This window comes from Lepisosteus oculatus, chromosome 27 (assembly GCF_040954835.1).
Source record: "Lepisosteus oculatus isolate fLepOcu1 chromosome 27, fLepOcu1.hap2, whole genome shotgun sequence".
In the NCBI taxonomy this organism is placed as follows: Eukaryota; Metazoa; Chordata; class Actinopteri; order Semionotiformes; family Lepisosteidae; genus Lepisosteus; species Lepisosteus oculatus.
The window spans coordinates 3616088-3638702 of NC_090722.1; the positions used below are offsets into that span (position 1 = coordinate 3616088).

Here is a 22615-nt window from a genome sequence, read left to right on the forward strand (position 1 = left end):
CTCGCGTCATTGTGTCTCAGTTCAGCATTTGCCTTTCGCGTTTTCCGATTTTCTTCCTGGAGAAATGATATACTGAAACAATATACGATTCGTTAAATCAAGCGGCTTTAACATTATAGAAATAGATTGGTGCGGTTTTTAAAATTCGGAAACCGAGTGCAAATACAAACATACCGAAAATCTCCTGCTATCAGCCACCCGACCGCCTCGGAGACAATTCTGCGCAGGAGCCGAATTCAAGCTGTACCCGGGGCGCACGGAGCGCAGCTGCGGGCCCTGGTGCAGCTCAAGTGCTCCCAAACAACCCTAACCAGGCAACTCCCTTCCCGGGATAAGAAACTTTCAATGGTCTAAAACACACGGTATATGTGGCTGAGATTACAAGTTTAACGCGAATCCTGTCGTCCCCGATAACACACAGCCTCGGTCCCCAGTCTTCAGCCACCCGACGACCCTGGGGGACAGGTCTGTGCCTGAGCCGAAATAAAGCTGTACCCAGGGCGCACAAAGTTCCCGGAAAATTTACTTTCAATGGTCTAAAACACACGGTATATGTGGCTGAGATTACAAGTTTAACGCGAATCCTGTCGTCCCCGCTATCTTACAGCCTCGGTCCCCGGTCTTCAGTCACCGACGACCTCGGGGGACCCGGGGTGAAGTTAGTATATGAAGTTCGAAAATCGGGAGAGAGGTCTGAACACAAATGTAGGACTTCATCCTGTTGCTGTGAAGCTGTGAGTCATCGAGGGGCGGGCTCATGTTATCCACACTGGTTTACATCCACACTGGCCTGGCTCGACGACAATCACGGGACCGGATGCAACTTCGAGCCAGGCCACAGACTTTCCTGGGAAATGTACCGTTGAGGGCGGGTCTTAAAGCGTTTATAACTCGCACTCACAGCGCCTCTGTCAGAGAGTTACCTCCACAGCACAATGGCACAACTTCCACAGGACTTGCGAGACTCCTCTCTGCGGACATCCTGGCGAGATGAGCCCGTTCAGAGAGCCTCGATTCAGCAAAGGATCCGTCGCTTCACTGCCGAAGCAACAGGCGTCTTGAGCTGTCTGAGCCGATTTCTAGATCAGCTCATTCTTCTCTTGGACCGTCTGCACCGACTCCGCGGCCTCATTATCGAGCGGGCACCGTCCCCGCCGCCCTTGTCTGTTCCCACTGGACTCTTCCCCTCGGCAGCAGGGTGCCGCGCCGGTTCGGGGGAAGAGGCCGGCGGCAGCTCTGGAGAGAGCGCGCTGCGCCTCTCCGCACCTGGCCGTCTCAGTGCTGTCGGACACGGCGCTGGCGATCATCCCCTCCGAAGCACGTCCTCCGCCCCAGAGGTCGGCGCCTTTATGCGCCTCGGCGGCGGTGTCCACTGTCTCCGGCCTCGGCGGGGCTGGTGCTGCGCTGCGTCACAGGTGCAGCGGGTCCAGGGTCGCACTGAGACCGGACACCCGCCGGGATCCCCGTCCCCCCCCGCCTGATTCTACGGCTCTCGCCGGCCGAAAACACGCCGGCGTCTACCTTTAAAGAATCAACCATCCCATCCAGATGGCGGTGACCGCCGAGGTCTTTTCCGTCTGAATTATGAAATAAAGAGCGAGTTTGAGTGTGGTGCTCATGCCTTGTCCTTGATCGTGTTGCCTCATTATTGCTCTCCCATGTCTGGGTCGCGGTCTCTGGTGGAGGGGCTCAAGGCAGCAGGTGCTTTTCCTTGAGATGAGCCCTCGCTGACTCCCCCGTGCTTCCACTCACAGCTTCACTGCAACAGGGTGAAGTCCTTCATGGGTGTACAGACCTGAGCAAGAGGCTCGGTCCTCCCTGCCTGCAGAACAGCACCAGCTGCCGAACATTCAGTCAAATGTCTGGATGTTGTTTCACTTGGACATTAGAGAGGACTGTGGGTCGATGAGTGGCAAACATTCCCAGTTAAATACATCATAGCTCACTGCAACACAATAAAGTGTTGAAAAGTCCAAGGGGTGGTGGGGGGTGAATACTTTTGCAAGGCACTGTATAGAATCCAAGTTGTTCTGGATCGACTTGCAAAACATTCTCTTTTAGAAGTGAAATGGAAAAATATGACCCAGAGAAAAGCAGAGCAAACAGCTCTAACCAGGCAACTCCCTTCCCGGGATAAGAAACTTTCAATGGTCTAAAACAGACGGCGAGATGAGCCCGTTCAGAGAGCCTCGATTCACCAACGGTATGTGTGGCTGAGATGACAAGTTTAACACGAATCCTGTCGTCCCCGATAACACACAGCCTCGGTCACCGACGACCTCGGGGGACCCGGGGTGAAGCTAGTATATGAAGTTCGAAAATGATTTTGGCACGCCATAGCGCTTTCGACACTTCTTAGAGTTACGAAAACACTTGCACCGTGTATGAAGTACTTTGTGAATGCTATCAGAGCCGTCAGTTTGTCGATTTTACGTCATTATTGTATTCTGATGTCAATCTCTTTGCAAAGGAAACGCAGAAAGCCTTCAAACCAAATGCGTTTGAAAGACCACGACTTGTGAACATTTTCACAACCTCTGCATAAACGTATCACTGAGCTCATTCTCTTTTTGTAAACCTCAGGTTCTTCATCGATGCGTAATTACGCACCACCTGGGACACTGGACCGCCGGGTACATACTGTAACGCATATGGCCGACAGGTACTGTGTAAGAGCCGGCTTACCAGAGCGGTGACGTCGCCGCCCTTCCCTGTAATAGCAGGACCACAGCCGCCGGACTGTGAAGAGGTCTGTCTTTAGCTCACCGGGCTGGGTCCCGGTTGAGTGACGCAGCAGTCCCAGATTCGAGCCCCCGCCGGTGGGGGACCGACCTAATGCGGCAAGGGTGCCCACCTGAAACCCCTGTTGCGTTACAATACGTTCACAATGCGTGAAATACTGCTTAACAGTGGTTCGGGCGAACAACCGGCGTATAGCCATAGGAACGCAGAACAGCACAGAAACAAACTAGTAGTCTCCAATTATCCAGCCTGTAAGCACGGGGGTACAGCTTTGTTTGATTTCGGAATCATTTTCTTTATGTCTTGTTTTCATTCAGGTAAGGGTCAACTATACATGCAATACTGCTGAGATCGGGAATCACGTTCTGTATTTCTTGAATATGCGTGTGTTCGCTCGGGCGCTGGTGTCGCGCTTCACTCCTCTCTTCCTGGCGCTGTCTCAGCTGGCCTGTGGACTCTACAGACTCGCTCTGACTGCTGCAGCAGGACTGGACATTAGTCCGTTATACACGAACACGTCTCAGTGCCCGTGTGCAACTAGACGCCATACTTTTGCAAGGCACTGTATAGAATCTGAGACCTCGGGGGACAGGTCTGCGCCTGAGCCGAAATAAAGCTGTACCCGGGGCGCACGAAGTTCCCGGGAAATTAACTTTCAATGGTCTAAAACAGACGGTATATGTGGCTGAGATTACAAGTTTAACGCGAATCCTGTCGTCCTTGACAGCACACAGCCTCGGTCCCCGGTCTTCAGCCACCCGTCGACCTCGGGGGACAGGTCTGCTGAAGACCGGGGACAGAGGCTGTGTGTTGTCGGGGACGACAGGATTCGCGTTAAACTTGTCATTTCAGCCACACATCTCACTAATACCTTCTGATTTAGATCATTGAAAGTTAATTTTTCCCGGGAAGGGAGTTGCCTGGCGTTGGGGTGAGTTAGGGCTGTCCGGGAGCTCCGTGCGCCCCGGGTACAGCTTTATTTCGGCTCAGGCGCAGACCTGTCCCCCGAGGTCGTCGGGTGGCGGAAGACCGGCGACTTGCCTGGTTAGGTCTTCGAGAAAGAAAAAATGAACGCAAAACAGCCTGCGCCAATTCCCTGTATAGAATGGCACTGTATAGAATCCAAGTTGTTTTGGATTGAGTTGCAAAACATTCTCTTTTAGAACTTAAATGGGAAATATGACCCAGAGAAAAGCAGAGCAGGAGTCCGTAACGCTTTCACAGTGAAACACAGAGCGATGAACACCGTTTCAAACCCAAATGAATCCTTGTGTTCGTGTTGAGTGCTCCTACAGCCACAGCAGGTCTGTCAGTGCCGCAGCAGGAAGAATTGCGGTGCAACAGCCTGACGTGCAGGAGGGCTGTATTCACGGGGCAAAACTCATTGGAAACCGATGGACACAGCAACGAATCAACACAGAGAGGAATCGCACACCTTCAATGAAAACTGTTGGGTTCGATTTCAGCATTTTTATTAAGAATTTAAAAACTTTCGAAGTAGAAAAAACGAGGGGAATGAACACGAAGAATCCTTCTTTTTCACCACCTCAGACCGCATCATAGTACAGGAGAATGATTCCATCGAAAAATGGGCAAAGGGTCCTCGAGAAAGAAAAAAATAACGCAAAAACAGCCTGCGCCAATTCCCTTAATAAAAACACGAAAGAATATATCATTTCTCCAGGAAGAAAATCGGAAAACGCGAAAGGCACCTGCTGAACTGAGACACAATGACGCGAGTCGGGTCCTCTGCTCTGCGGGCTTCTGCGAGCGCGGAGGACGGTCAGGTCTCTCGGGTCCTTGTCTCTTCACCGGCAAGCAGATTCACGTATTAAAAGGAAAAATGTATAATACAGCAAAGGACACAAAAGTCTCAATGAAACAATATACGATTCGTTAAATCAAGCGGCTTTAACATTATAGGAATAGATTGGTGCGGTTTTTAAAATTCGGAAACCGAGTGCAAATACAAACATACCGAAAATCTCCTGCTATCAGCCACCCGACCGCCTCGGAGACAATTCTGCGCCGGAGCCGAATTCAAGCTGTACCCGGGGCGCACGGAGCGCAGCTGCGGGCCCTGGTGCAGCTCAAGTGCTCCCAAACAGCCCTAACCAGGCAACTCCCTTCCCGGGATAAGAAACTTTCAATGGTCTAAAACACACTGTATATGTGGCTGAGATTACAAGTTTAACGCGAATCCTGTCGTCCCCGATAACACACAGCCTCGATCCCCAGTCTTCAGCCACCCGACGACCCTGGGGGACAGGTCTGCGCCTGAGCCGAAATAAAGCTGTACCCGGGGCGCACAAAGTTCCCGGGAAATTAACTTTCAATGGTCTAAAACACACGGTATATGTGGCTGAGATTACAAGTTTAACGCGAATCCTGTCGTCCCCGCTATCACACAGCCTCGGTCCCCAGTCTTCAGCCACCCGAAGACCCTGGGGGACAGGTCTGCACACAAATGTAGGTCTTCTTCCTGTTGCTGTGAAGCTGTGAGTCATCGAGGCGCGGGCTCATGTTATCCACACTGGTTTACATCCACACTGGCCTGCCTCGACGACAATCACGGGACCGGATGCAACTTCGAGCCAGGCCATAGACTTTCCCGGGAAATGTACCGTTGTGGGCGGATCTTAAAGCGTTTATAACTCGCACTCACAGCGCCTCTGTCAGAGAGTTACCTCTACAGCACAATGGCACAACTTCCACAGGACTTGCGAGACTCCTCTCTGCGGACATCCTGGCGAGATGAGCCCGTTCAGAGAGCCTCGATTCAGCAAAGGATCCGTCGCTTCACCGCCGAAGCAACAGGCGTCTTGAGCTGTCTGAGCCGATTTCTAGTTCAGCTCATTCTTCTCTTGGACTGTCTGCACCGACTCCGCGGCCTCATTATCGAGCGGGCACCGTCCCCGCCGCCCTTGTCTGTTCCCACTGGACTCTTCCCCTCGGCAGCAGGGTGCCGCGCCGGTTCGGGGGAAGAGGCCGGCGGCAGCTCTGGAAAGAGCGCGCTGCGCCTCTCCGCACCTGGCCGTCTCAGTGCTGTCGGACACGGCGCTGGCGACCATCCGCTCCGAAGCACGTCCTCCGCCCCGGAGGTCGGCGCCTTTATGCGCCTCGGCGGCGGTGTCCACTGTCTCCGGCCTCGGCGGGGCTGGTGCTGCGCTCCGTCACAGGTGCAGCGGGTCCAGGGTCGCACTGAGACCGGACACCCGCCGGGATCCCCGTCCCCCCCCGCCTGATTCTACGGCTCTCGCCGGCCGAAAACACGCCGGCGTCTACCTTTAAAGAATCAACCATCCCATTCAGATGGCGGTGACCGCCGAGGTCTTTTCCGTCTGAATTATGAAATAAAGAGCGAGTTTGAGTGTGGTGCTCATGCCTTGTCCTTGATCGTGTTGCCTCATCATTGCTCTCCCGTGTCTGGGTCGCGGTCTCTGGTGGAGGGGCTCAAGGCAGCAGGTGCTTTTCCTTGAGATGAGCCTTCGCTGACTCCCCCGTGCTTCCACTCACAGCTTCACTGCAACAGGGTGAAGTCCTACATGGGTGTACAGACCTGAGCAAGAGGCTCGGTCCTCCCTGCCTGCAGAACAGCACCAGCTGCCGAACATTCAGTCAAAGTTCTGGATGTTGTTTCACTTGGACATTATAGAGGACTGTGGGTCGATGAGTGGCAAACATTCCCAGTTAAATACATCATAGCTCACTGCAACACAATAAAGTGTTGAAAAGTCCAAGGGGTGGTGGGGGGTGAATACTTTTGCAAGGCACTGTATAGAATCCAAGTTGTTCTGGATCTACTTGCAAAACATTCTCTTTTAGAAGTTAAATGGGAATTATGACCCAGAGAAAAGCAGAGCAGGAGTCCGTAACGCTTTCACTGTGAAAAACAGAGCGATGAACACCGTTTCAAACCCAAATGATTCCTTGTGTTCGTGTTGACATATGTTGTAACAATACTGAGCACCGCCTGACCGAGCCGTATTTAAAAAGTTTGGGGAGGAGAGCCGTGGTGAAGCAGGGACTGTCGGCGAGCAGGGATTGGCTATTGCCGTATGGAAAAGTAACTTGGATAACCCAAATGCTCTCTCCTGTAAAGAAAGCTAAGAGTATCCAGAGTGTGTGAGAAGCCCCTGACACCTACACTGTGAATTTACACTACACCCATCTCCGAGACGCCTCTGTGTCCCCAGGTGTACCACTAACAGACTCAGGAATTTGTTTTTCAGACTAAGAAAATCTTTCATCCTCTCTGCAATATCACTCTCAATGTGACATAACCCTCTTATCTCCCGAAACATTCATGTACTGTGTTCTTTCCTGGTGATGTCTGTCCGTTTTTTGTTGTCTGGTTGTGTTGGACTTTGCCGTAAAACAAACCCTCCAGGAGGTAAAAAAACAAACTCGAACCGATTTGCACGCATTTCATAAACACTTCCGGTTCGCTTAACTGTCCCCTGACCTGCACTCTCTAACACACTGGAAGCCAATCGCAGTCAAGCGAATCCACCCTTCCACCCAATCGGACACATCATGTCGTCCTTGTCCTAGATCATGTGATTAACTCCGACCAATCGGAAGTAGGGTGGGCGTCAACCCATCCTTTTGTCCCCGCCTCACGTCGTTTGATTGACAGAAGAGGTGCCAAGCTGGAAAAAAGGAGTTCAGCTGGTAATGAAGCGAATGTGCGAGTGAGGTATACTCTTGTCTGCTGCAAAACAAGTTTTAAAAATGCATCCTACGTGCATTGCGGCTGCGGCAGGCGGTATTTAGATCAGAGTCCAGGGTGTGAATTACCTGCCGTTTAAAGAAGGCACAGGATCAAGCAGAAAGCAGGGAGAACCGAGGATTTGGTTATTACTGCTCGGATAACAATGTAGTTCTTGTTTATCCGGCTGGGCAGCTACTGTAACTCTCCGCCCACAGTTAGACAAAACCCTAAGGTAGGTGAGGCTCTCGTGTCGAAATCCGTGGTCGCGCCGTGCATTGCTGAGCAAGGCAGTTTAACTAGCTCTTCACAAAGTGCGCAGGTTGCTTTTTTCGAAGTGCTTGTGATAGCGGCACCCTTGTTATCCTGTCGAGTATGCTAAGTTGTGGACGCTGTGCTGAGCGACAGACATACCTGAGGGACACCACTCTCAAGTTTTGAAGATCATGGACATCAGTGGATATTTAACGGTATTGCTCACCTTGAACAAATTGTCCTTATTCTTCGCAGTAGCTAGACCTGAGTAAACCACTACATGAGACAGAGTTAGAAAGGTAGAGACAGTACTCACACCTGATCTGTATTTTAACTTTAAGAGCTAGTCTTTCTCGCCTCTCAGCTAGTTAAGGGCTGCCTACTTGTAATGTGTGGTTGTTAAAGGATGTGTTTTGCCTGTTCCTGTTTGTGAAACGTTGCTCTCTGTTGTTTTACCGGCTGGTGTCAGAGGGGGGATAGTTAATAGGATTGAGGGGTGCTTTTCTCGCTCAGGGGCACCGAACAGGAGGTGTGTCTTCACACAGAGAGTTGCGGGTGCATGGAGCAAGAAATGTTTTTGATTGCATCCTGGGCACAAAAAACCAACCAGCAATAAAACAAATGAGACTGACCTGTCATTTCTAGAAGGAAAAGACACAGAGGGGGAACAGTGATGTTGTCTGTCCAGTAGTGCACGCAATATACTTCCCTTTACAAAACTTGGAACAGGATCTCATTCGACTTAACTAGGACAGGAACAAGGATCACTATGGGAAAGGCAGGCAGAGATGTTTTTGCATTTGGGCACAGAACTTCTTCCTTTAAGGGTTTGATCCACATTTGTGTCTTTAAGTTAATTATAAGGCCTAAGAAAGTCCCGGCTGGAGCCCATCTATCAATTTTGTTGTGGTGTCAGTCAAGGTACAAGGATCCCACTGGCTGGGATGTCATTTTCCACTTTAGGCTGTTACTCTAGAAAAGCTTGTACCCGTTTCTTACAGCTGGGAGGACTGGAATAGACAGGGCAAAGGTCTGAGCTGAGAATTTGTTCTTATAGTTGGGGACAAAGTCCGTAGTTCTTGCAGGGGAGCTGAATGGAGGCATTACAAGGGCCGGGCAGCAGAGAAGAGCATCCAGCTGCTGGTGCTGGGCTTTTCTTTAAAAGAAAAAACGGTCATGTTTTCTGGATGTGCTTGACCACGTCTTGATTTTGATGTGTCTGCCATGTGCTGTGCGTTTTAACAGATGGGGGGGGCGATTGCAGATCGCATTTGATTGATAACTCATGAAGCACTGCAGCAGGGCCTCGTGGTTTAAAGAAGAGAAGGACAGGTGACAAACTGCTAACCCAACACGAAAAGCAAGTTTTCTCTTCGTTAGCTTAACCTCCCGGAGTCGTGCAGGTGAGGGAGAATGTCCGACCCAGGCTTGTGAATTCAGGCTCCCTGAGACCTCCATCTCCTTCTGAGGAATCCGAAGAACAAGCGTCAGAGGTGCCTTTGAAAAGTTATAGCTTGTGTGTCTTGTGTCCGTTTATTTTTAATCGTTAAAGTCGGGGTGTTAGCAGGTGAAATGCTCAGAATGACCCACGGAGAGCCTGGTTTTGGAACAAAAGCTAACAAATGGTGAATTAAAATGTAAAAAGGTGCACCTTCAGAGTTCACAAGGGCAAGTGAACATACAACTAGGAGCAGGCGGAAGGTTGTTACACAAAGAGTTGTGGGGGTATGGCACAAGCAGCCCGGTCATGTGGTTGAAGGCCACCCTGGCCTCTAATAAAAAATGTCTATTTGAGATCCTCTGACTAATTAGCTTCTAGCTTTCACACAAACAAGGAGAGCTAAATGGTCTCTTGACATTGTGCTTGGTTTTCTTCTGATCTTTAGCGTGGGTTATATATGAAGTCTGCATGTACACAGAAGTAAACCAGGCTGAAGTCAATGATTCATTGCAGCAAGATGAGTCACCTAAGAAGGACTAAAGGGTGGAATTTGAATTCCTTGACTCCAGGATAGTTTTTTTCCCACCAGGATGCAGACATCCTTGTCACGTGTGTGGTGGGGGGCGGGGGGATGTTGGCTCCAGAAGTGTGCAAACAGAGCCCGAGCAGCAGCTCTTCCTGAGGCTCCGCACAGCCGCCCTGGGCAAACACGGCACCCGAGCCTCCTCGCCGGGCAGCGTGCCTCTTCTGTCCTGCGCAGAGAGGCGCAGGTGCCTCTTTCTCACATCGTGGGGGAGCCAGAGCCTATCCCAGCAAGCAACAGGCACAAGGCAGGGTACACCCTGGACGGGACGCCAGTCCATCACAGGGCAGACACACACAGACACACGCGCACCAGGGCCAGTTTTCCCAGAAGACAGTTCACCTACCAGCATGTCTTTGGACAGTGGGGAGAAATCAGAGCTCTTGGAGGAAACTCACACAAACACAGGGAGAAAATGAAGAGGTGTTAGTGGGGTCAGCAGGGGGCGCTCACCCTGCGGTGTGTGTGGGTCCTAATGTCCCAGTACAGTGATGGGGACAGTGTACTGTAAAAAAGCCCCGTCCTTAGGATGAGACGTAACACAGAGATACTGACTCTGTATAAATACTATATAAAAATTCCAGGGTGTTTCTCGAAAAGAGTAGGGGTGTTACCCCAGTGTCCTGGCCAAATTCCCCCCTGGCCTTTACCAGTCATGGCCTCCTAATAACCCCCCTCTCTGAACCGGCTTCATCACTCTGCTCTCCTCCCCACTGAGAGCTGGTGTGTGGGGAGCGGACTGGAGCATCATCCAGGTGGGGCTGCACACTGGTGGTGCTGGAGGGGATCCCCATGACCTGTAAAGCACTTTGAGTGGAGCGTCCAGAAAAGTGCTATAGAAGTGTCAGGATTCTCCACACAGAGAGCATCCCAGTGCCCCAGCGCTGTGAGACAGCAGTGTTGACCACTGCGCCACCATGCTGCCCTCTGGCACCGGGTTAGAAATGTCGGATGAAGAAGCCGGCGCCTGCTCTCAGCTCTCCCGTCTGCGTGTGCCTGTGGGCAGGGCTTCAGGGCCGCAGGTGCGTTTCCCTCGTTAATGCAAATCTCCGGCTCTCTTGTGTTCTGCCGTTCAGGAGATGGATGCGGAGAGCGGGCGGGTGTTTTTCGGCCAGCAGGGGGAGGAGGAGGAGGAGGTGATGGCCGAGAGCAGTCTGGGGGCGGAGGGGCCCTTCTCCTACCCCGATGCCCTCTGTGGGGGCGCGGAGAAAACGCTGGAAGAGTGGGCGCTGGATCCCCACTGTGTAAGTGCTCTGAAAGATCTGGCACGCTTTCGCCATTTTAGATCTGTGATGTGCGCAGAACATACTGAGACACCCCTTTGTCTTGACACAGCAGTGTGACTGTTAAAGGGACAGGAGGCGTCTCTGCTTTCAGTGATAATCAGTTAATGAGGTGTTTTTTTTCCCATGTTAAACCGCTTAATTCCTAAAGATTCTGCTGTCTTAGTCCTAGAGCTGCATCAGGTTGGTTTGCTTATTCAGACTTAAAGATGTTTTAGTCTCTCTTGTTTGCTTATGTACAGCCAGTGTTGGGAAATTGACTTCCAAAAAGTAATCCATTACAGTTACAAGTTACTCCTCAAGGAAGGAACTCCTCCTTTAAATTTCTTGGGGGAAAACTGCTATTGGGTGGAAATATTATATCATGTAGTTGCATACTATATAGATCACTGTAACTGATGACCTTTGAGTTTTTCTTTCACCCACAGTCTTGTTAAATTGGAAAAGTATTTCCTTTATGCACGTGCTTCCAGTGGTAAAGGCTTAAATTCTAAAAGTAACTTTCCACAGCACTGCTTACAACAGCCAGCAGGCGTAGGTGATAGGAGTCATGCCGGTCTGTAATGGCGAGCTGTCCATCTCTCCCTCTTGGAGAGAGGGTCAACCTCTATAGTCTAGAGGTCTGCAGCTCCAGCTTCGTCATGAGCAGACTGTCCGGGGTTTGCTTCCAGGTGCGTCAGCGAGAGATGCTGCCTCTCCAACCGGCATTAACCTTTGATCAGGGCTCTGTACTCGTAACTGGGAGATTGTGGGTTCAAATCCCAGGCGAGTTGCTGATTTTGTACCCTTGACGTACGTCATACTCAAGACTGCTTCAGTAAAATGCTGAGTTGTGTGCAAGCCGCTGTGGATAAAAGCAGTAGCTCAATTAAATTAAAAAAAATGTAACTCTCGGGGCCTGAAAATCGAATGGGATTGCGTGAGTCTCTCCAGGCGTTAGCGGAGCTGAGGTCACGGCTTAAAATCTCGGCCTGCAGGGGCTGAACGACAGCGAGTCGGAGGACATCCTTCACGCCATGATCAACCCCAATGAGGTGTACCCCTCCTCCGGGGCGCCCCTCGAGTCTCCCTCCGAGAGCGACAGCGGCATCTCCGAGGACCCCCGCTCGGACAGCCCCCCCGGCGGCGAGCCGGCCCCCGGGGGGCCCCCCTGCGCCCCGCCCGCCGTGTACCAGGTGGTGTACGACATCAGCGGCCTGGACGGCGTCAGGACGGAGCCCACGCAGCGCAGCGTGGACGTCATCTCCATCGAGCTGGGTGAGCGCGCTTGGGTACCCAACCATCCGTCCGCCCGTCTCCACCCACTTTCTCCACTACGGAGTCACGGGAGGGGTGGATCTCTGCCAGCAGCGGGCGCAAAGCGGGGTACCCCCTAGACAGTCCATGGCAGGGCGGACAGACACAAACACACTCGCACCAGGGCCAGAATTAATCCACCAGCATGTCTGTGAATTGTGGGAGGAGACCAGAGCACCTGGAGGAAACCCACACAAACCTGGGGAGAACATGCAAACTCCACACAGACAGCACCGTCCACAAATGTCCACAATTTGTCCACAAATGTCCACATGTCCTCTCATCCGTCCACAAATGAGAGGCGGCCATTTGGCAGTTCGGCACTAATTGATCCATGAAACTCGTCCAGCAGTCGCTTCACACTCCCACCAGCCTTTGTGTAAAGAAGCGCCACCGTGAACTTCTTCTGTGAGGCAGCAATGCTGACCACTATGCTGTCCTTCCATGTGTGTCCTAGAAACAAAAACATTTTTTAAAACTGTCACAGGCTCTGGGTACAAAGAAGGATGTCATTTTTGTTCTGTCGGCTCATGGCAGTGTCTCCTTTGACAAAGGATACAGCAGACTTTTTTCCAACTCCCTGTAATTTGCAACAGAGACCAAGTATTTGTGGAAGTGCATTTAAAAGTTCACAGGCGGGACTTCTTTACACAAAGGGTGGTGGGAGTGTGTGGCGACTGCTGGATGAGCTTCATGGATCCATTAGCACCGACCTGCCAAATGGCTGCCCCTCATTTGTGACTTTTCTTATCCTCTAATAAAATAATAATTGATAATTCTAATAAGTGCCTCCTACGCAAGTTGTATCAGTCCTAATTACATCTTGTCCTGGTGGAAATTCACTCCCTTCACCTCACTTTCCTGCAGATGCCTGGAATTCCCAGATGCTGATCCCCGAATCCTGCATCGTCAACGAGCTGCCTATGATTCCAGCGGGCAAACCCGGCACCTCCCTCCCCTCGCCCGCTGGCCCCGGAGATTCCCACATTGCGGATAATTTCCCGGTGAGTGCAGGGAGGGGGAGGGGGGGGGTGTGGACAGGTGCAGGGGTCACCTTTGTGTTCATGTGAAGTGTGGTCACTCGGCTCGCCTGGAAGGCACTGCTCCGCTCGGTTCAGCGGGCTCTGACGGGTCAGAGGAGCCCGTCCGCACTGCCCGGGTCTGCCTGGGGGTGGGAGGAGGGCTCAGGAACTGTTTGGCATGATCCAATGCATAAAGATACAATTGGCGATTCCAAATTAGTTGGGCATATAAGAACAAAAATACAAATTAATGAGCAAAACTTCAAATTTAAGGGAAGCAATGCTACAGTGGAAAAATATACAGTGTATCAGCAAGACCAAGTTTGGAGGATTGTGTCTGTACGTTTTGCAGGCTGCAGTTGCAGGCTTTGTCACTCATCTGCTATTGCAGCTGGGAACACCGCTAATAATGGGAATATCCTCCCCTCCACACAGCTGTATCCGGAACTGTGCCTGACGGAAGAGGAGCAGAAGCTCCTGACCCAGGAAGGAATCTCTCTGCCCAACAACCTGCCCCTCACCAAGGTAACCTGGGCTCTCCATGGCGACCTCGCCTTGGCGAATTGCTGCTCTGTCCCTGGGTCTCTGCTGGGTGGGGTGGCTCTTTGCCACCATTTTGTGGCGCTAACCCGCGTGGCTCCTCTCTCCCGCCGCAGGCAGAGGAGCGGATCCTGAAGAAAGTTCGCCGAAAGATCCGCAATAAGCAGTCGGCGCAGGACAGTCGCCGGCGGAAGAAGGAATATATCGACGGGCTGGAGAGCAGGTGAGCCGGCCGCTGTTGGAGCACTTCCGGGTCAGGGGGTGGGGTTTTAATGGTCAAAGGTCAGGGGGGGGGGGGGGGGGGGTTAAATGGTGAAAGGTCAGCCAGGCGGTAACAGTTTGGTCTGGTCTTGGATGTTCACCAAGTGTCAGTACCAGGCCAGGGAGACACCCAGCACAGGTGATTCAATATTTGGAAAGCAGATTGCTGATATCAAACTATAATCTGTACAATCAGACTTGGAATGCCAAAGCTAAAATCACTGTTAAACCTAGCTCTTGGTTGTTTATGGTCATTGATAGTCCCATGTTGCTACTCAGTATGGTCCAGGGCAGGTTGTTTCTAGGTAGACTTCGCTGTTGGAATTTGCAGTGTTGTCCTGGCTTGTGTGTATGTGGGCGTCTTTAACCGTCGTTGTATGTGCTGGGTCCTTAGGGTGGCAGCCTGCTCCGCGCAGAACCAGGAGCTGCAGAGGACGGTGGAACAGCTGGAGAAGCACAACATGTAGGTGACACATCTGGGAGGGAGCTCACCGCAGTGCAGAGCTGGCGGTAACACAGGTGGTCCCGACTCCGAGGAACCAGGCAGGCAGAGCTTATTTGTTCAGGCTCTGCAGGGCTTTGGAACGGGAAATGCTGAGCAGCAGGAGAGGAGCTGTGGTTAGGAGAGATGGATCAGGGTGGTCATTATGCCAAAAGAGAGATTTTAATGTGGATGAAGTGTGCATGGCGAGGGTGTTGTGGATCACTGGCGCTTCCAGGAATGAGTTCATTCCTAGAGCAGCGATGCTCACCACTGTGCTGTCCTTCATCTGTGTCCAGGAAACAAAAAAGTATATATTTTTTAAATGTCACGGGCTGTGCGTACGTGAGCGATGTCATTCTTTTCCGGTCGGTAAGGTTTTTAATGCGAGTGAGGCCGAGAGTGAGTGAAGGGAGTGGGAGAGAGTGGGAGGCCTGTGCGTCATTTCTTTTTTTTTAATGGGGTCTGGTGTCACAGGTGCAGTAGGGGTGTGTCTGCTCCAGGGTGTCATTTTGTCGGGCCGTTTCGAGTCCGGGACACCCCGCCGTGGAGGCGCCTGCGGGAGAAATCCGCGGGCGGCGCCTTGCGAGGTCGCGCCCGTGTGCCGCGGGCTCTTGACACGCCTGTCCTGTGTTGGCAGGTCACTGTTAGCCCAGTTAAGGAGGCTGCAGTCTCTGATCAAACAGACGGCCACCAAGGCAGCTCAGACCAGCACCTGCATCATGGTGAGACCTCCCCGCTTGTCCCCCTGTCTGTCTAGCCCGTCTACTCACGATCGCCGCTCCTTGAGAACTGATGGTGCAGATTCTTACAGAATTAAAAACTCTGTCTGTGTAGCTGCCTCATTCAGGGGCCTTAATTGTGTCTGACTTGTCTGTTTGTGTGAGTCTCTTCATTTCTGCTTAGTGCAGTAAATAAAGCTATTTAGTCTTCTTTTATTTTTATGGTATTTATATCAACCCTTTAGTTTCGTTAGTGGGGGTTGCAGTAAGTCCTTTGAATTGAAGCCTTATCCGTAATGTGTTCGTCTTTGCCTTTTTGTAACCTGTTTTTCTTCGGAAAGACTTTGCAGATGTACAGCAGAGTCCCGATTATCCAACCTAAACGGGACCCCTAATATGTCAGATAATCAAGAAAACGTCGGATAATGCGGAGACCGAGTAGACAAATCATAGATTAATGGAAGTATAAGTAGGAAATCTGGTGTATTCATCGAATAGAGTATATAACTAGTAATAGTTATTATTTTACAAAATTGGGATCTGTTTCCCAGATGTGCTCCGTCTCAGTAATATGACATCGGGACCGGCTGCCTCCTCTCGTTGTGAGTTAGTGCCGCTTCTTGAGCCTGGACCACTCCGCTGTGAGGGAATCTTTCCGATCTGTCGAGTCCCAGCGCAGACTTGTTAAGGGAAGACACAATAGGAAAAATAAAAAGACCGCCATCACTGTAGGTACACTACAGGAATAAATCGCGAGCGCAAACGGGCAAGCGAAGCTACGTCAATGGCGGTACGTGATGCACTGTGGGACAAAGCAGGATGGGATTGGGCAAAATATTATGCATGCGCACGCATACCGTATAGAGCATGTTAATCGGCTATGTTGGATAATCGAGGCTGTACTGTGTTTCAAAATTGGACGACTGCACTATCTGTCCCTGCTTTTGAGATTCACAGCCAAATCGTAACGGCCAAGAACCCCCCGCTGATCCCCGGCTTCGTTTACAGATCATCATCTTCTCCCTGGCTCTGATCCTCTTCCCCAGCTACAGCCCCTTCCGCTGGGGTCCCGCGGCCGCGGAGGAGCCCTACGCTCCCAGAGGGGGTGAGTCACCGCCCGCCGGCTGCCCGCTCTTTCCCACGATACCCCAGCCTTCAGCCCTGCCACAGAGAAGGGGGGGGGGGAGGTTGGATTTATAATGGATCCCATTATAATCTCTCCCCCTCCCCCAAAGCTGCATATGGTAACTGTGACATTTGCCTACACCTGTAGGAAGTGCTCAGGTTTATACTTCCTGGTACTCTGGGCCTGTGGGCAATCTGTCAGTTAGTCTTGAAATGTGGAAGATGCTTTGCAAAGAATGATGGGATTGACGTGCCTTGACACACCCGAAGGGGGCTCCACAGCTGAAACATTGTGTGTCTTTTCTTCTCTTTTCAGCCTGGAATAAACCTGAAATGATAAACGTTAGTAGCTGCACACAGCTCAGATGTGAGCAAACTGAAATGATAATCGTATTTAGGGGAGTTAGTGTGGGTTTCCTCCCATAGTCCAAAAACATGCTGGCCGGTTAGTTGGCTTCTCTAAGGTTAGCCCTGGTGTGAGTGTTTGTCTGTGTCGGTCTGCCTGTCAGTGGACTGGTGTCCTGACCAGGGTGTACCCTGCCTTGCACCCGTTGCTTGCTGGGATAGGCTCCAGCTCCCTCCTAACCCAGAATTGGACGAATGGGTCAGCAAATGGATGAATAGATGGGTGAACACTGTCATTTTGAGCTATTGGTTTGCTCGTTGTGAAAGCCGTGGAGGTCATTTCTGCAGTGCAATAATCATTCAGTTTTAATACATCGTAAGTACTTCCAAGTGATATACCATATTTACCCCCAATATACGCTGTCCCAGAAGCCACAACCAGAAATGTGGTCTGTGGGAATTGAAAAAAACTTCACAAAGCACAAATTAGCTTTCTGAATTGTGGAAATGAAAAACAGTGTTTTGGTTTTAAATAAATTTTAAAAACTAAAGGAAAATGGAGAGGACTTTAAAACACAAAATGTAAATAATACCAAGATGAAGACCATGCTCTCTTCTCTAAAACCCTTCTTGCTTCCCTTTCCAAATGAGAGCTTTTCCTCCCTTTGTACCTCGCTCGTCCACCCCGGACTGCCTTGTGGCCGTGCAGTCCGGCACACAGGATCACCTTCCTCATCGCAAAAGTGTACTATGACCTCTTGATCATTTGGGCGAACTAAAACTGTTTTCATCACTCGATCGCAACAGCATGTCAGAGCCAAGCAAAATGGCGGGCTGTTACAGTCAGCGCAGACAGGTCAGCACTGTTCAGCGCCCCAGTGGGACACATGCCAACCCCCCGATCGACATCTGGATCTTCTTTCTAACTTGCGTTTTGAAATACGTCGCAGGCCAGTTGTGCCACCCTGAAATCTGGGGGGAAAATGTGTAGCTTATATCTTGGTAAATACCGGAGGTAGCACTTGTAGGCTTCTTCTGCTGTAGACAATAGCGCAAGACTTCAGGTCAGTACAGTAATACTTCAGTAGTATAATTGAAATATCAAATATCACATAATCAAAGTCCTTAGCTGATCAAATTCTCTTGATCCCTTTTGCCTTCAGTGCTCCAGCATGATGGGGGTTCCTTTTGAACTTCTACATTTTTATTATCTTGAAGCCTCCAGCTTTCCAATTGAGGAAGAAACTTGAAAAGACTCAAGTTGAGGTGCTTATTAGTTCCGTCAAGGGCCTTGGCGCAGTAAGTGAGGCCTCGGCTGGAATGAAAGCCAACCATTGTGGGCATCCTAAGGCCTGTAACTGGAGATCCCTGCTATTGGCAAAGAGCCACTCTATATGTGTGTCTTCTGCCAACTGTAACTGTACAACACTTAAGCCAGGAACAGGTTATTCTGACAATTTCCCAGGTTCCGAGAAAGCTCCTAGTATTCACTATTCAATGTCTTGATGCAGTGGCATATACAGTTATTTAGGTAATCGAATCGGCTTATGTTTCGTCTTTGTATGAAGGAAACAATAGCTGGAATCTAACAGGAAGACTCGAGAGCGCAGAAGTGTAGGACGGCAGGAGCAGTCTTTATTTCCCGTTCCTGTGCAAGCCTTACAGCAGGTAGAGCCGTTGAAGGTAAATGCTGAGAGGGGACAGCAGCAGCCTGGAGCCATCCTGCTCCATAATGAGCTCTCCGCTCCAGGCTGGGCCAGGCCAGTTGGACAAGCTGCAGGAGGGGCGGTGCTGCCTGGTGCTGCTGGAGTCGGGTTTGAACACAAGGCCTCAGCCAATCAGTGGAGCCCATTTGCTGGCGACCGAGTGAGCTCATGCTGAATCTGGAGGGAGGGCGCCTGCTCTCACTCGGTTTAATGCCACCAGACCTGGGGTGGTGAGCTCGGGGGCGCACAGAGCTTGTACCACCCCCCATCCGTCCCCATCCGGGCTTCACGTGACCCAGACTGATCACCCGTAAAGAGAGAGTGAAAATGGGAAGCTGGTGCTGAAGGCATCTTTTCCCTTCACGAATTTGACCTTCCCACCCCAAAACCATCCCATCAGAGAGTCTGTGTCCATCTGCTTCTTGAATTCCACGCTCTTGAAGTTGCATTGTCAAAGACTTTGCAGTGGTTCACAGACCATGTGACTGGAAAGTGAAAGGACAAAGTCCAGTCAACATTCAGGTATGCAAGAGGGATTTACAGCCCATTGCAGTGGAAAAACAACTTTGTACAACTCAGATAAGTTTACACGGGGTGTGTTTATCCAAAGTCTCCGATAAGAGGTGTGTACTCCAGGTGTCTGTACAACAGGATGTTAAATTCTAGGTTTAATTAGACCAGCTTAACAGCTTGTCCAGGTTTTTCAGGTGTTGTTTAAAAGGACTGGAAAAATTGCAGACACAAGCCCTCCAGGACTACAGTTATGGTCTAAGTGATATGCGATCTGCCTCATAGTTATATACATGATAACATAATCCTGATGCAGATAGTCTAAGAACTATCCCATGCCCCACGCTAACCCAGTGCCTGTCATTGCAGTTATTTCCAGAAACATCCTCACCGATTCAGCTGCCTCCCACGAACTGGACGTTGGCCATGATATCGAAGCTGGACATGACCTCCCGCCCTCTTCGGCGGTCGTCGGCCAATCAGACGACCCCGGCCCGCCCCCGGTACTCTTTCAGCAGCCAATCGCAGGCCCGGAGGCTGCCACCCCAGAGGGAGCTGTTCAGGAGCAGAGCCAACCCAGGAATGGGTCGTTAAAGGAAGAGGGAAGGACTAACGAGCTGGCGATGAGTCTGGCAGCAGGGAAGGGACAGGGGCCAGCGAATGCGGACTCTGCGAAGCCCGCCCACGCCGATGAAATGTAGATGTCCCTGTTTTTTTTTTCCAAAAAGTAGGAGGATGCAAGAATTGCTTTTTTTCCCCACCAAGTACTTTGTAGAAGAGGAGCGACCAAGTCCATTCTTCAGTGTTACAAGGCGCTTTCCGACTTTCATTCCATCTGGGATTCTGTTTCCAAATACTGACTTTTGATGGTGATTTTTAACTGTTTTGTTTTTTTTGCTCACCCTGGAGCATTTGAGTTGCACTTCTGTAGTGCACTGCTCATCACAATCCACTCTCAGCAGAACCCAGCGATCAAACACTGGGGCTGGAGAAAACCAAGTGTGCAGCAGTATATCAAACCCCACTCCAGCCTGACTATAGAGTCATCCTCATTTAGGCCTGGAGGGAGGTGTCCGTCTTTAAACAAACCACCATTTAGAGCTTGGCATGCGATAGGGCAGTTGCTCTGGAGTGGCTCTTGTTGTGAAGGAGGAGGGCGTGAGTTTGGGTTAATTTCTCCTCCCAAGAAATGCCTCTTCCTGTAGGAGGGTGATTGCCCATTGCACAACATACTCCATTGGCCTATTGATGGCACACCCTGATCTCTGATTTACCTTCCAAAATCTGAGCAGACTGGGGATTGACTTATGATAACCCATCTAGTATCATGAAAGACTGTGGATCTGATGAAGTCAACTGGGCCATCATTGTGCTAGAACTATTTTAACTTTCTTATTTTTCTTTTCAAGGAAGAACGGTCTTGAACGGCTGCAGGTGAGCATGAGCTGTAGGCAGACCATGAGAGCTCACAGCCTGAGACAAGGAGGTGGTGTGGGGCTGGTTGCGTGTTAAGCGGATGTGGGATTGAAGTGCTGTGGTGTGTTAAGACAAGGCATCAGTTTGGATTCTCGGGCATTATGGGATTTGTAGGTTAGCGCAGTTTGCCAACAGAGAACAGGACAAGAAGAACACATGGACTTGTATGGCACAAGGATAAGGAGAAAGTTTTGCATCACCAGGAGAAGAGGGTTTACAGTCACCTGCCAGCTCTCCTTGCTGCTGGAATTGATCTTTCTTCATCAGTTAAGTGATGTTTAGCATTCAGTGGCGCCAGGAAACAACGGTACTGGATCAGGTGTGTGTAGGTCCAGTAAACCTGCAGTTGGAATAAGTGTCTACAGCACATACTGATCCGAACCACTGTAAGCAGCTCGTTGAGACGCCTTGTACAGAAATGTTTACATCTGTCCCATGAGCAAATGTAAACTTGTAATGGTAGATTTTCTTCAGTCTTGCACGGGCCTCATCCCAGCGAGGCCTTTACACATTGAGACACACTGTGTAGACAGTCTTGGTGGAGTCTGCATTCATAAGTGAGTGTGTGTGTGTGTGTGCACATGTACACCTGTACTTACTGCTCTTCATACCTGCTCTGTAACTTCTATTGGACCATATGGGTAACCACCCAGTTCCTCAGCCTTCAGAATGACTGGGATCCTACTGCTGAAATATTTTATTTTCTGTATTTATTTTGTATAAAGGGGAGAATATGAAGAAGATTCTTGTTTTTTTTATATATTGTAGCGTATTGCAGGTTCTTTCTCAGAACTAAAGAACAGTGGAGACGCGATTAACCAAGCACTGGCTTTATTTTACAACCACACCAAAACCAAACACAGGATCTACACACACATGAGGAGACTGACGAACACATACACACATTTAGGGTGGTAATTACCTAACAACACACTCTACTTTTACAGGACTACACAGGGCACTAGAATTACTAGGACATTATTTACACAGGCAGGGTCAGCCGCTGGTCATCGTGCTGACCCTCAGACTCTTCCCGGCTACCACTCCCAGCATGCCCAGCGGTACTACGAGCGCCTAGGGGCGCTTCCTCCTCACCACCAGGCGAGGGCGTTACACTGCCCCCACCTGAAGCGTCTGGCGTCTCGCCGACGTCGAACACCCCCCTCAGGCTGTACTCGTATTCGGCCAACTGCTGCGGAACCCTGCGTGAGCGGCCGCTGCGCCGCGGTGACAGCTGGCGATCCACGGACGCCCCACTATCGGCCGGCTCCGGCCCCGGCTGCTCCTCTGGAGCCTCCCCACACGGCTCCTCCTCCCGGGCCCGGTAGGGGGCCAGGCGGTCTCGGTGCAGGACCACCACTCTCCCCCGTGTTCGCAACCGGACACGGTAGCAGACCTCGCCCACCACCCCGAGTACCTCAGCGGGCCCCTCCCACGACGGCGCCAGCTTAGGACTGAGGCCTTTGCGGCGCCGCGGGTTGTACACCCAAACCGAGTCCCCGGGCTGGAAGGCAGGCCCCCTGCAGCGCAGGTCGTAGTACCGCTTCTGCCGGACCCCCGCCTGTGTCAGGTGGGTCCGTGCAAAGCTGTGCACCCGCTGCATCCGCTGCCGCAGGTCCCACTTGTAGTCCGGTCCAGCCGGCGGTGCCGACCCGTCTCCGGGCGGCGGGCCGAAGACCAGGTCCACCGGTGTTCGCATTTCCCGGCCCAGCATGAGCGAGGCCGGGGTGCACCCGGTGGATTCCTGGACCGCGGTCCGATACGCCCAGAGCGCAAGGGGGAGGTGGCGGTCCCAGTCCCGTTGGGGCCGGGACACCAGGGTGGCCAGCTGGGTGGCGAGCGTCCGATTAAACCGCTCTACCAACCCGTCGCTCTGGGGATGCAGCGGGGTGGTCCGCGTCTTAGTAATCCCCAGGCGCTGGCACACTCTGGCGAAGACCTGGGACTCGAAGTTACGCCCCTGGTCACTGTGTAACTCCTCCGGCACCCCCAGCCTGGCAAACATCCCCTCCAGCAGTGCATCGGCCACCGTGGGGGCACTCTGGTCCGGGAGGGCGTAGGCCTCCGGCCACTTCGTAAAGTAATCCATAGCCACCAAGACGTAGCGGTTCCCGGC

At 51.4% G+C, this 22615-nt stretch overlaps 1 protein-coding gene and 1 long non-coding RNA gene across 6 annotated transcripts; one reads left to right on the forward strand and one right to left on the reverse strand.

The window, feature by feature from the left end:
• Positions 1-4197: 4197 nt before the first annotated feature.
• LOC138225346 (uncharacterized) lies at positions 4198-6212 on the reverse strand. The gene is made up of 2 exons (XR_011183857.1): positions 4721-6212; positions 4198-4548 (listed from the first exon to the last, which is right to left on the reverse strand). It is a non-coding gene; the product is annotated as an uncharacterized lncRNA (long non-coding RNA).
• A 1145-nt stretch (positions 6213-7357) lies between these two features.
• LOC102692984 (cAMP responsive element binding protein 3-like 4) lies at positions 7358-21240 on the forward strand. Of its 5 annotated transcripts, none has more exons than XM_015336742.2 (11): positions 7378-7923; positions 9089-9201; positions 10809-10976; positions 11993-12272; positions 13179-13315; positions 13769-13858; positions 13990-14096; positions 14529-14597; positions 15256-15340; positions 16346-16442; positions 19393-21240. In XM_015336742.2, the coding sequence occupies exons 3-11, from the start codon at positions 10812-10814 to the stop codon at positions 19722-19724; spliced, it is 1362 nt and encodes a 453-aa protein (XP_015192228.2). In that variant the 5' UTR covers positions 7378-7923; positions 9089-9201; positions 10809-10811; the 3' UTR covers positions 19725-21240. The 5 variants fall into 5 exon arrangements, with proteins under 5 accessions (XP_015192231.2, XP_015192228.2, XP_015192230.2 ...); XM_015336744.2 differs by having other exon boundaries at positions 7378-7688; XM_015336745.2 differs by lacking the exon at positions 9089-9201 and having other exon boundaries at positions 7358-7441.
• Positions 21241-22615: the final 1375 nt, after the last annotated feature.